Raw genomic sequence first — 14,701 nt, forward strand, 5'->3', positions numbered from 1 at the left:
CAAAGGCAGGCGGTTCCACAGGACACCTCAGGTGTTCAGTGCCCTGGCACAAACACTTGGCAGACTGACAGTCACATACAAGCAAAGGAAGCCACTCCATGGGGGTGGAGTGGTGACACAGAGAAGTGGGCAAATCCTGAGGTAGGACTGCATCTATGAGACCAGAAAATGGGCCATCAAACAATGAGGACGTGCTTAACAAGTCAAAGGGGGAAAAAAACACAAGAACAAAACCAAGCAGAATGAATCTCAGGTAAGAAAGACTTTCAAGGAAAGAGTAAGTAGGGCCAAAATTTGAGAACTAGGACAGTTTCTCAGATCCTTCTAAGAAAGTTCTACCCACAGCAGCTTCACTGGGGACTGAAATTAAGTTTCTATCTTAAGACTTGCTCAAATTCAACTCTAAAATCATTTCATAAGGAGTCTTAATTTTTAAATTATCTTTATTCCTGCTCACCTATTTAAAAAAAAAAACTAAAGGCAACAGTGTCAATGACTCAAGGCCAACGTATTTATTAAAAACCTATACATTTTTACAGGGGTTATGAAATCCCCAACAACTGGTGCTCTCAGGATAAAATATTTACCAAAATGTTCCTAGCAATGTTACGTATCCTAAAGTGACAACAATAAAAAAAAAAAAAAAAAGACGTCAGAGTACTCAGGTAGCTAAATGAATTAATAGGCAGTGACTCCCTGCAGTTTTACATCTACATAAACAGATCCAGATTACACTATGATAATATTCTACATTTTTTAGGAACAGCTAGAGAGCTTCCACTTAACTGGGTTATTATTATGATCATTAGTTTCACACAATATGTCTATGCCAAGTAAATGTATGTAATGGCTTTTATTTGTTTGCTTGTTTGTGTTAATCGACATGAATTAGTTTGAAATGTAGGCTACAATTAATGAACTGGGCCATAGTGTGGCCTTTTAGGTCACTGTTAGTATGTATCTCAAATTTGTAGGAATTAATTTGAAACTGGCAATTGCTTTTCTTCTTCTTATGTATATAATGGCAGCATTGCAATAAAGGTTCCCTAACATTCTCTTGCTTCTGGGGACCTCCATTACTAATAGGAAGCAAATAATTATGAAGATTAAGAAGAACAAGAATTAGTATCAGCATTCAGTCTTAATTCTCCATGTTGTAACAGGGGTCTCTTTCATGCAATATAATTCCTGCTGCTCTTCCACTAACAACTTACTTTAAACCTGACTTTTTTTTTTCCCCCTTACTCTTATCCCTCTTCCCATCCCCAGCCAGGAGGGAAGCAAATTAATACTCTCCTGTACTAAGCAGAGCTATCTGCTCTTCCACTCACTGTACAAAAGAATAAAGAAACCCCAAACCTGGAACAATATCTCTTTCAAGGATGTAAGTTAAATATTAATTATATATACTCATAATAGTACTTGGGAAACAGCTCTTACACCCCCTTTTAAAGTTCTTGTTCCCCCAGCAGTTAGAATGGCAACCTCTATGACATGAGTTCACTGCCTTTCTCCTTCGATAACAAAGCAATAAAACTTATTTTCTTTTTTCTTTTGTTCCATTAGTGGTTCAGCACCAGGGATAAGATCACCAGGCTTTTGGAATCAATTCTGAGAGAGAGAGGACAGTGGAAAAACTAATGCAAACACCGTAAAAGAGCAAGCATCATTTGTATCTGGCTTTGCGACATGTGTCTCCTTAATATGGGTGAATGTGCTTTGATAACCCACAATACTCCAAACCGAATTATGATTTCCCCTTGGAAAAATGACTGGGGCAAAGCTAGAAACTGTGCCAGCAGCTTTTGTCTGCTCTTCACACTAAGATACAGCAGTCCTCCTTACCCATGGTTTCACTTTTGCAGTTTCAATTACCTAAGGTCAACTATAGTCAAAAAATATTAAATGGAAAATTCCAGAAATAAACAATGAGTTTTAAATTGCACATTATTCTAAGAAGTGTGTTAAAATTTTGCACTGTCCCAGTGTCCCACCCAAAGACATTAGTCATCCCATAGTCCAGTGTATCCATAGTGTTCTGTATATGATACTCATCTGTCAGTCAGTAATCATGTTTCCTGCCATAGTATTGCAGTACTTATGTTCAAGTAGTCCTTGTCTTATGAAATAATGGCCCCAAAACACAACAGCAGCAAAACTGGCCATCTGGATATGCTACAAACAAGCTGGGAGGTACTTCAAGTAATAAGGTAAAAGTACAATAAGAAATTCTGAGAGACCACATTCACATAAATTTTATTATAGTGTACTATAACTTTTTTACTTCATTATTAGTTATGGCTATTAATTTTTTACTGTACATAGCTTATGAAATGAACTTTATCATGGGTATGCACAGATAAGAAACAACATAGTATATACAGAATTTGACTATGACTCAGTGGATTCTGGGTGTCTTGGATTGTACCTCCAGCAGATCAGAGTATCTATTACTACTGTTCTTTCATTCCATCCAATAACTTGTATCTATTGATTATCTATCTTTATCTTCACACTGTACAATGCATGATTTCCTTGTAAAAATATGTCCTACCTTAACTATGGCTTTGCATTAAGTGTAGTATTCCAGTTAGGAAGAAAAGTAGCAGAAAAAAAAAAAAAAGAAAAAGTGATTTTGCTAGAATGTAAACCAAAGACAATAGTGATTTCTTCAGCCTGAAATTAGTTTTTTGAGGTTTTCAGAAATGTCAATTTATAAGAATCAAAAAAGGAAATTAAACAAAAATCAACAGAAAAGACTCAATGTTCTCAGACTACCGGACTTAGCAGTAGGTCTAGTCATCAGTAAAAAATGATTGATTATACCAGAGATAACTACATTACAGACATGCAAACCATCAATAACATAATTTTGCCAGGCATGGTGGCACATGCCTGTGATCCCAGCTACTCAGGCGAAAGAGGCAGGAGGATTGCACAAGTTCATGTCTAGCCTGGGCAATTTAGCAAAACCCTGTTTCAAAACAAAAAAATTTTTAAATGGGCTGGGCATGTAGCCCAGTAATAAAGTGCTTGCCTAGCATGTGTGAGTTTAATCACCAGTATCAAAAATCATTAATATCATTATCATCATCATCTTTATTATCATCTAACATGATGTGGCTTGTTCTTTGGACCTTTACTATTGATTAATCTGGTTGAACAAAGATCTCTAAATATCATTCATGATTGACATTAGGGAGAAAGTACTACATAAGGATCATTCATCAAACACACAATCACTTCACCATACAAATATTTACTGAGCACCTACTATCCCCAAGACTGAAAACCAGGAGTGAGAGTGAACAAGGCAGATCATGGCCTTACTCTCCCATAGTTTATGCTCTAGTGGGAGAAAGATGGCAGTAGGAAATTAGATACTCACTACCATATGTTACAAGTAACTAAGCACAGGACGAGGGGTACAGGAAGTGCTATTTTATATAGGGTAATAGAAAAAGCCTCAGAAAAATAAGGGTGGTAAAACAAAAACCTAATGGCCTTGGAAGCAATGGAGCTAGCCAGGAGGGTGCCTGGAGGTGGGCACGCCAAGAAAAAAGGGCAGCAGCTGGAAAGGCCCCACGGAACAAGAGGTGTGCACGTTAAGGAACAAGAGACTCCTGTAGTTGAAATGCAGTGAGGGGGTAGGGGCGTGGAAGAAAATAAGGACAGAGAGACCAAGGCCCCACCATGGAGGAGCTTCAGAACATTAGAAGTACTTTACTCTCAATACGATAGAAACACAAGGTCCCTTTGAAGGGGACTGACATGATCTGACGTTCACGTTGAATGATTGCTCTCACAGTTATACTGACAATATGACTGTCGTCAATCAAGGAAAGTGATTAACATAACTCAGGCAGAAGTGGTGGCTTTCAATAGAGAGGCAATGGTGAAAGGGTTGAGAAATGGTCAGTGTCCAGGCATATTTCCAACATCAAACCGACAAAGAGTTGATAATGGAGTGGATAGGAGATATAAAAGAAGGAAAGGACTTAAGAATGAAAACCACAATTCAAGTCCCAGGCACATGAGTCTCCATCTACAGAGATGAGGAAGGTCACAGGGGAAGGTTTAGTGGAGAGAGTGAAAATAAGTATTTGCCATTTTTAAGTCTGAGATGACACTAAACACCCATGTTGAGTGGTCAGCTAAATATACAGATCTGTTAGTACAGAAAGAGATCAGAGGACATACATATTTGAGATCAGGCACTTTAAACCCACGAGATCTTCTTCAAAACCAAATTTGGGGCCCAATAATATGATATTTTAAAAGAAATTGGGAATCCTAGCAAATTCATGAACTATATCAGAAAATTCCTAAACACCATTAATTAAGTCTGTAAAGCAGATACTCATTGACTATTGTTAACAGCATTAAGTAGGGTAAGAGAGTAAAGGACTATAGGTACTCCACGCCTTGCTTCTAAAAACACTGAAGATTTCAAAAGAGGGATGAGACTGCTTGTACAAAACAACTAAGGAGAATTTATCAAGCATATTTTAAAAATAAATAAATAACTGACTACTTTCCAGTATCAATATCACAGCCACCACTGGAAAGTTTATGGTGTTGCCTAAAAACGGCTGAGAGCTCACCCACTTGCCTATTTCCCAGGGTTCTTGAACATGTTAAGGTGGAAAGAAGAAACACAGGACCCACAGCTAAGAGCCAGTCAGATAATGTCCTGAAAGAAAAATCCACTCAGAATTCTTCAGTCCTCTTCTAATCATGACAAGCGTCCACTCAAAATATCACCTGTGACAGGTGCCACAGGAATACAGACTGACCAAACAGATCGTGAACTGATACACTCTTTGCTCCAATGTTCACCATTCACCCCAATGGTTCTGCTTGAGAACAAGAAGTCAGACTAAACTTTGCATTTGAGGAAGAAGAGTATTTTAGAAATGTTATTATTTCAATAAAATTCACTTTCCACTAATATTTAGCAGGAAACCTAAAGGAATTTAAGCCTTAAGTGACTTGTATGGACAAGATACCAAACTGCAAACCTGTCTTAGCCTTGCGAATGGGTGGGGAGCAGTTCAAAAACAGTGATACTGGTTTCAGGGAAGACAAAGGCAGCAGTTGTACGTAGTCATTCAAAACCTCTTCACTAAAAATGAAGGAAGTCATCTGTTATGTTATCAAACTCAAACCATTCCCCTTTCTGCCCATAACTTTGATTCTGCTTCATTAGATTGAAGCAAAATTTAATCTAGAATTAAGTTCATTAAGCCATTTTTTTCATAAGACACTATAGTTGATTTCTCACTTCCCACAAAATAAAACATAATCAACCATTTATACACGTTGGGGGAATGAATATTTTATAAAACAAATTGAGTATCTTCTTAAAGGCTCCATACTAAAAATGCGAACACACAGGTTAACACACATGTATCACTTACACATAAGGACATATACACACTAGTACATACAAATTTTAAAATGTAAGTTGTTACTATGAAAAACCTTCCAGTCAAAATAACTTATTCAGTAACTCCACGTGGAAACAGTCTCAGTATTTACTGAAGCAGTGTTTCCATGGTTTCAAAAATTAAAGACCTATGATATAGTTAACAAAAAATTTACACTAAAAATAATTAAATTCTTACACTAAGTTTATATCACAAAAATTATCTACATACAACAGGATTTATTGGCCAATTATAAACATGCAACTTTTAAATTAACAAAAAATTCACACCAAAAATTATTAAATTCTTACACTAAGTTTATATCACAAAAATTATCTATATACCACAGGATTTATTGGCCAATTATAAACATGCAACTTTTAAATTCATGTGGATTGATAAATTCTACTTAAATAAAATATGTCACCTTAAAATAAATACATCTATAGAGATTTTCAGTTGTCTACCTTAAGATGCAGGTTGTATGGCATATGTGACATTCACTTCAAGAGGCCAAGTGGAGGTGACAAGCACCTCAAAGAAACAGGCAGTCACCTCCAAGGGCAGTAGAAATCAAAGAATAAGGAAAGACTGTCACAATGGCCCATCTAGAGGAGCAATACTGAGTTATCAAGAAATATAGGAAGAGAACAAATATGATCTCAAATGCAAAACCCATATTGAGCATCAAAACTGTGAGCAAATTCTGAATTTTAGGCAACGATTCACAAAAGTGGCTCCTCACATAGTCAATTCTTGATAAAATCCTCCAGGAAAGGGATTAGCCAACTGAAACTAACAAAACTATTTTGTTAAAACAATGACCAAATTTAGGCTACAAGCCACACAGTTTGCTGACCTTGGCTTTAGGGCCACAGCTTCTGATATATATGTATATATATTTAATACCAAGTAAGAAACATTTTTACATTAAATCCATGCAGTGTATACAACTATGTTTCACAATATAATATTTACTATAAGAAATGCACTTTATCATTTTGTTGTTGTTGTTTTGAACAAAACAAAAAAAAAGTACTTTAGTTTTTGGTACCATCATAAAGAAAGATCATGGAGCTGTTCTCACAAATCAGCAAAAATCTAGTTTGAAAAAAAATTCTGCAGTGTGAAGGTTAACTAGGATGCATTAATTATTGACCATCCCAAGCAATAAAAAAACTTTCTAGTAATATATAATATTTATTGAACTCTTTGTGTCATACACAGAAATACATTCTAACAATCTGCGTTAGATAACGCCATAGTAGTTTCCAACTGCTGGTAAATACTTTCATCTGTAAAATGGGATAATAATGGTACACACTTTTAAGAGTGCTATAAAAATGAACAGGTAGACTGTCTTTGGCACACTTCAAGTATTTAGTTAGTTTTCCATACCATTATTACTCAAAAAAAGCTTTGAAATACTTTTAAAAAAATCAAATAAATAATGTATCTATACTACAATAAAAGCAATCCTTAATATAAGTTAAAACTTCATTTCTTTAATTAAGGAAATGACCTTAGCTATGTTACTTCAAACTGGTGAAGTTTATAATAATGACATTTTAGATAGTCAAACAAAATATAAAACAGAGAAGTTTTAACTCCCCTTGCTTCTTATTCCCCAACTAAACAAAATCCAGAAAAGATTCCTCTGTACATGTTTAGATACAATCCAGAAAACACTTGCCATCTTTACATCAATTTTTGCCATCAAGGGACCCATGATAGATGATGAACATGAAAAAAATTCAAGAAATGAAAAAGATGTTTCAAAATGTGAAACAGAATGACTGCTGTGCCTGTGTCCTAAGCTGAAGCCAAAAACCTGTCCCATGTAAAGTAAACTTCCTTATAAAATCAACTTCCTAATAGTTAAGAACTGTTTTTGCATATTAAATAGCTGTTTTGCATTACCAAAATAAGAGCTTAAACTGACTTCCTTGAGAGCACATTCCTGCTACTTTTTTGACTGCTGTATCTGGCATTTGAAAGCTCCTCACTAAATTTTTTGCTCCAAGAAAGGAGTAAGCAACCACACACAGACAATTTCTCTATTTATTTAGGATTTAACATTGTGCATTTTAAAAATAGTTTTAAAACACAAATCATTTAAAAGTAACATTTTAAAATTTCTTCACATTTCTTTTTTAGCTGGTTTGTTAAATCTGGTCAAAAATCAATGTCCACATATTTGAAGGGATAAAGAAATAATCTTACCTTCTTTTTCTACTCTAAACACAAAAGTCCTTTGTGTTGTAACAACTTCAAATTTGTTGTCTCCTTGAACTCGTACTGTAGACACAGCAGAAATGGGAATTATTCCTTTTGAATACATCTCCTGTATTGGTTGAAGAAAAAGACACAGTAGAATGAAATTCTCTTGATCTTATCAGAAAAGGAATGACATAGTATTTACAACTCTTCTTTTACGATTTCAATCCAATTTTTAAAATGACACACAATTCCACTGATTTAATTTCCCAGAAAGAAAACTATTAATGCCCCTTTCTTTTAAGGGAGATGTCTTATCACTTTTCTCTTCATTTGCAATTAAAAGGCAAAGACTGGAATGCAAATAAACCTACTAGGCTAGCAAAACATAATTCTAAAAACACAGCAGCATGTACTTTAAAATTAATCTGGTCAAAATGATTTTATGGTGTTTGCAGGCATCTGCTGGTCACAACAGGTACTGTAACTGAACCATTTCAAACTGCTATTATATATACACTGTGAACAAAAAGTACCTAAGAAACCTGTTCAATTTTATGAATTAATGATGCTACTCAATACTTTGATAATGAGGTCACTTTTCTTTTTGTTCCCCAGTGAAAAAAAATGGATTTGGATGCTTGCAATAGGCATATACATACCATGACTTTGTTTTAAGTTATGACTAAGTTTTAAGACATGGATAAACTTTTTCCTCGGTCTTCATTTTCCTAGACCCACCCAAATCATTTGGCATGACAAGCAATTTCAAGTATTTACTAATGGTTAATATTTACATGTCTTATGTTAGAAAGAAAATTAAGAGAGTCCTTATACATTCAAGGAGTCTCAAAAGAAAAACAGCTAATGTAATAAGAGAAAGTTTAAAACAGAAAACAAAGTAAAAGACAAGTGCAAAGATGGAAATTCTCAAGTCTGCTTTTAAAAAGGTGCAAGCAGTATTTTTACAAACATGGTGACATTTGAGGTTGACTTTAAAAAAATCTTAATGTTAACCAAATTGATAAGTGGGTGGAGAACATTCTGGTCAGAAACACTGAATAATGAAGGTATGAAAAGGAGAAATAAGATGAAATAGCAATGCAACAAATAAGCCACAGAGTCAAAAGAGATGAGGCTGAAATCAAACGTCAAGGTCACACTGAGGAAGGTCTTGAATATCAGAAGAGTTTGGATACATCCCGTCTTCCATTTTCCTCCACAGCATTATCTGGGGAAACCTCCGTTTAGAGCATGTCCCCAGTATCTGAAATAACTAATGAGAAGAATGTACTAAACCATTTCATGCAGAAAGTAAGTACCAAGCTCATACTCCTCCCAGCTGGAAACATGGCACACAGGTAAGGGGTACCTATCAGCCACCATTGGAAGGATTGTTCTTTGCTAGCTGAGGACTTGCCCTATACCGCCAGGGCAGTCTCTTCTAGTTCTTTAACAATTTCTTCTCTTTTATTGACTCTGCTCCAGTCTCCCATCCCAGACTATATGTGTCAATCAAACTCCCACCCATTTTTATTTAAGTACTCAAAATAAATCTTTATTCTGTTAGAGTAATCTATATAATAAAAATATAAAGAAATAGATGGAAATTACAAAAAAAACTGCTAAATTCATCATCCTAGTTAGTTACTTTAAGAGTAGGAGGAGAGGAAGCCATTTGGGAGGGAAACAGGATACATTCAATAGTATTGGTAATATTTTGCTTTTTAAATGTGATGATGTGTACACACATAATCACTGAATTATTCGTATTTTTTGTGATCTAAAAACAGCATGAGATATTCTGAATGAAAAGAAAGACAATAATTTAACCATTGGGTCTGTCAGTGTGGAAGTCATTTGTGCCTTTGACAAAAGCAGTTTCAGTGAATTACATGCTGGGAAAGGATATTGAGGTAGGTTGGATAGAGAGGAGGATGAAAGTGAAAATGACGACTAAAGACCATCCATTCTTTAATATCCTATTAAATACCAAAGCCATGTAGGCTTTCTTTCCTATCTCCTTTCATGCAGCCCAATCTGAACATGATATTTAAAGTGTGATTCAAGAAGATCAATGGGCAACCTCATATAGAAAAGGAAGAAGGGTGTCAGGAAATAACCACTTACTAAATAACTCATTTCTTCTCATTTCCCCTTTTTCCTTTTCTTTCTTTCTTTCTTTCTTTTTTTTTTTTTTTGTAAGTCTTCTCTCTCTAGAAAGGAAAAGTCCCTTCTCCCTAATTGACCCACAAACCTTATATGAAAGAACCTCTCTCATCCCTCTGTCCACTCCTCTTCCTTCTTTCTGTTATCCATTTCACCCTGCTTCACTCTCATATTTTGAGTCATCAAAAGTATGTTCCTATCCTGTAAGTACCTCAAATTTTAAACCCAAAGTCGTCAGCACCGAAAAACTTACCACCACTCTCTAGCTGCCCATTAAAAATTACTCTGTGAGTCAAACAAGGGACAGTCTGGACATCTGCTGATCTTGTACGCCCACATCACCTGGACTTTCCCCACACCCAGTGGCAGCTTACTCCCCAGCACTTGCTAACTCTGAACTCTGGCCACAGTGGCCTTCCTGAGCTTACCTGAACACATATCTTTGCCCCAAACCAGCACCTGTGTCTACAATGCCTGCTCTGAAAGGAATGTTCTTCACCATCCTTGCAGACCATGCCCTTGTCCTCCTTCATGCATCAGTATAAAAACCCTCCCCCAATGAATTCCTTTTTGACCAGCCTTTTCTCTCAAGCCTCTCATCCTTACCCAGGCAGATAACCCTAATTTAAGGGATCGGCAACCTGTGCTTTTACTTTATAGTAATTATTCACTATAATTTAAATAGTGATCAGCTATACTTGGTGTAATCAAATGTGATCCTTTGATTAATAAGGTTTCTCCAAATAGACTTTGGGTCATTTATCTCTTTTCCTTACCACCTTTCTGGTAGTCGGAGCTATAAAAATATTTTTGAATGATCGAATCCTATGTTCAGTCAATCACAATTATACCCAACTCTGACAGGTCATCTTTATTATTTTGTGAAATTCATTTTTTATCAGTCCTACTGAACCTATACGTTAGTCTACAGCCTGATAAATTAATGCCTGGCTCACTGCAACACCTTCCTCATTTGCCTCTTGACTTTCAGCTTCTTTTCCTTCTGAATGTCCCTGCATACTTATGTTAAAAAGTCAAACAGATAGAGAAAATAAAGAAAGGGTTCTTAGAGGATGAGAGCAAGATGGGTCGTGAAGTTTGCACTAGATTTTGATGGATGGCCATAGTTAAGGAGAGTCAGATGGAAGAGCAAAGAATCTATGAAGAGGGGAAACTTGGAGGAGAAAACAGGGGAGAAGACATGTTGAAGTTCCCACCGAGTGTAGCCAGACTTTATAGAGAAAAATCACTGCAAAGAATTGCACACCGTGATTGGCTCCCCAAAGGAAACCTCCAAAAATGTAAGTAGATTAAGATGGCAATATGAGCCCAAGTGCTCTGAAAACTGAGAAGAGGGGGGAGATTGTCTCTCCATTGTCAAGAAACCAAAAGAGGTTAAGAAGGGACTGAGCATCTTTATGGACCTTAAGAGCTGTTCTGTTCCACTTGCAGTGGTCAATACCAGACACCATGGGAGGCTTAAAATGTCCAAAAACTTTACAATTTATCCCTTCAATCATCTATTCCCAAACTTTAGGTTGCATAGGGAATTAAAGTCATTTATAGCATATGTCCCAAATGGAATAAATTAACTGTTTAATGTTACCTTTAAACCACTTTTCAGTAAAGAAAAATCAAGCAGCAATGTAGAGAGTGAAACAGCAACAAAAAAAGGAGATTCTATCAGATCTCTTCAAAGAGATTTAAAACAATAATTCCTTAAAAAAAATAACCTACACGTTCACACATTGGTATTAATTTGAATAGGTAATGGGGGTGGAGTTGTAGCTCAGTGGCAGAGCGCTTGCCTAGCACAGGTGAAGCCCTAGGCTCAATCCTCAGCACCACATAAAAACAAATAAATAAAGGATATATTATTTACTTAAAAAGGTACAGTTAAAATTCTAAAAAATATATATATGCACTTCCAATAGAGTAATAGGAAAAATGGGGTGGGGGAGTTCCCCAGAAGTGATCAAAACATGCTTAAGATAAATTCTATGTCAATGAACCTTAGTTGTAGTTTCTCTAACTGCTAATTTATAATCTACTATGAAATCCCAAGATAAGTCTTCTAAATTTTTAACACTGTAGAGTTGTTTTTATGTTTCTTTTGTTACATCACAAGAAAAAGATAACACAGAAACAAAAGTACTCAAAGGACAACAGGCTCAAAATGCCTGCATTTTTCAGAGTATAAAATTTTTCTTTTAGGAAAAAAAAAATTTTTAAAGCATTCTTTGAGCCTGTAATGCACAGTTATCTAGGTCAACTTTGTCATTTATCTACCACATTGAGACAATGAAACAACCACAGGGTAATTCTGCCCTCGCCACAGTAAGAATGAAGGTAAGTGAGAGTACTTGGCAGGGATAAGATATGACAGCCACGGGGATGATGCTTCGTTCTAAAATAAAATGGACAAGTTCTTGCAGAGGCTTGATTGGGCAATACTGAGGAAAGTGAAAGAAAACCAGGAAAACAGTCACCTCTGCACGCCGTCTCCTCAGCACCCAGCCACTTGCTCCTCCAGTGCACATTCAGACTTAAAAAGACCCAAATGTCTAGTTACATAGCAGCTAAACTTGTAAAGCCAGGAAAGTAGCTAAGCCACCCCTACACTTGCCTTCTGCCAGAAGGGGCACAGCACAAACTGTCCATCCTTTCATGAAACATTCACCCCAGTGTTTCTGTATTTTGCCAAACTGAAATCCCTCATCTGGACAGTAGATGGGTGAAATGCCATAGCAAGCAACAACTTGATTTCCTTTTAAAATTAGTATTAAGCTCAAAGATTTGCAGTAACCCATTAAAAAAACTTATCTCAATTTCAAATGAAGACTGTATCATTTTTATTGCATCAGTATCTAAAAATATGACAAGCCCTCTTCCTTTCAGCTGACTCTGAAAAGACAAACAGAGAGGGAAAAACTTCCAGTTACACAGTTACTAGAAATTCTCTCTCAAATGAGATTAAGAATACCTCACAGCATGGAAGCCTGTCTCATTCTTGAAGAGTTTTCCTTCAATCAAACCAGAAAAGGGCATGGGTAAACCAGAAAGGGCATAGGTGCCAAAGAAAACCAAAAGTCAGACTCCATCAGATGTAGAATCTACACTGTGTTCACTATAGCACAGAAATTGGGACAACTGTCCAATGTACTAGTAAGCTAGAAACAGTAGCTAAAGCAGACATCCAGTTAAAAAAAAAAAAAAAAATCCAACAATCTTGCAAACCTCCAGAGGTGTTCCTGAACCTGCTGATGCTCTACCTGCATCACTGAAAGTGAAGCCAAAAAACTGACGCTTCTCTAAACCTTCCTTTAGTGTCAGTATTACATCAAGCAGTGTGCACTACATCTCAGTATGTGCCACTTGGTGTTAAAAAAAACATATACTCATCTGCTTGCAGCACTAAAGAAGTAGTAGGTGAAGTCTCTATTCATGCCACCACCAGTATCACCAATGCTGGGCAGTGGAAATCACCAAATCATGAGGAAAAATGACACATCAGAAGCTATAAATAAGAGAATGTGGCTAAGTCTTAAAAATAAAATGTTAAAGAGAAGGGATATAATTAAGATTAAAAATTATCTAATTTTAATGTACTAAAAATATGGCTTATTAGCTCCAAACTTTTTATTAAGGAAATTTCCAAACAAAGAGATGCTAAAAGGGAAATACCATGGTTACTCTAATAGATTTAATAATATTTGTTTCTCGAGATCAGGCCCAGCGGCTGGTTGTGGGCCGGATCCGGCCCCACCCCCAGTGCCTGCAAAGTAGGAGAACCAGCGACCCACAGGCAGGTCAGGCCCAGCAATCTGCGAAGAGACAGAGCTGACACAAGCGCCTGCAGGGAACAGGGTCCTGCGACCCACCAGCGGCCTTCTGTGGGGCAGGCCCGTCCCCTCCCCCAGTGCCTGCAAGGTAGGAGGGACTGTGACCACCGGCAGAGCAGGCCCAGCGGCTGGTTGGGGCCAGAGCCGGCCCCACCCCCAGTGCCTGCAAGGTAGGAGAACCGGCGACCTACGGGCAGGCCAGGCCCAGCAATCTGCGGACAGACAGAGCTGACACACGCGCCTGCAGGGAACAGGGTCCTGCGACCCACCAGCGGCCTTCTGTGGGGCAGGCCCGTCCCCTCCCCCAGAGCCTGCAAGGTAGGCGGGACTGTCACCTCTAGCAGATCAGGCTTAGTGGCCTGCTGAGGGGCAGGACAGTCCCCTCCCCCAGTGCCTGCAAGGTAGGCGGGACTGCGACCAGCGACAGATCAGGCCCAGCGGCTGGTTGCGGGCCGGAGCCGGCCCCACCCCCAGTGCCTGCAAAGTAGGAGAACCAGCGACCCACAGGCAGGTCAGGCCCAGCAATCTGCGAAGAGACAGAGCTGACACACGCGCCTGCAGGGAACAGGGTCCTGCGACCCACCAGCGGCCTTCTGTGGGGCAGGCCCGTCCCCTCCCCCAGTGCCTGCAAGGTAGGAGGGACTGTGACCACCGGCAGAGCAGGCCCAGCGGCTGGTTGGGGACGGAGCCGGCCCCACCACCAGTGCCTGCAAGGTAGGAGAACCGGCGACCTACGGGCAGGCCAGGCCCAGCAATCTGCGGACAGACAGAGCTGACACACGCGCCTGCAGGGAACAGGGTCCTGCGACCCACCAGCGGCCTTCTGTGGGGCAGGCCCGTCCCCTCCCCCAGAGCCTGCAAGGTAGGCGGGACTGTCACCTCTAGCAGATCAGGCTTAGTGGCCTGCTGAGGGGCAGGACAGTCCCCTCCCCCAGTGCCTGCAAGGTAGGCGGGACTGCGACCAGCGGCAGATCAGGCCCAGCGGCTGGTTGTGGGCCGGAGCCGGCCCCACCCCCAGTGCCTGCAAAGTAGGAGAACCGGCGA

General features: G+C 38.6%; 1 protein-coding gene across 4 annotated transcripts in view; it reads right to left on the reverse strand.

Moving 5' to 3' along the window:
• The window catches only part of Arap2 (ArfGAP with RhoGAP domain, ankyrin repeat and PH domain 2), a 206,563-nt gene that overhangs the window by 136,823 nt on the left and 55,039 nt on the right, over positions 1-14,701 (reverse strand). For all 4 annotated transcript variants that reach the window (XM_078021176.1, XM_078021175.1, XM_021722720.3 and 1 more), the window contains exon 8: positions 7,653-7,773. In XM_078021176.1, coding sequence (XP_077877302.1) covers positions 7,653-7,773 — 121 coding nt within the window. The remainder of the gene's footprint in view (positions 1-7,652; positions 7,774-14,701) is intronic.

Source organism: Ictidomys tridecemlineatus, chromosome 9 (assembly GCF_052094955.1).
Source record: "Ictidomys tridecemlineatus isolate mIctTri1 chromosome 9, mIctTri1.hap1, whole genome shotgun sequence".
Classification (NCBI taxonomy): Eukaryota; Metazoa; Chordata; class Mammalia; order Rodentia; family Sciuridae; genus Ictidomys; species Ictidomys tridecemlineatus.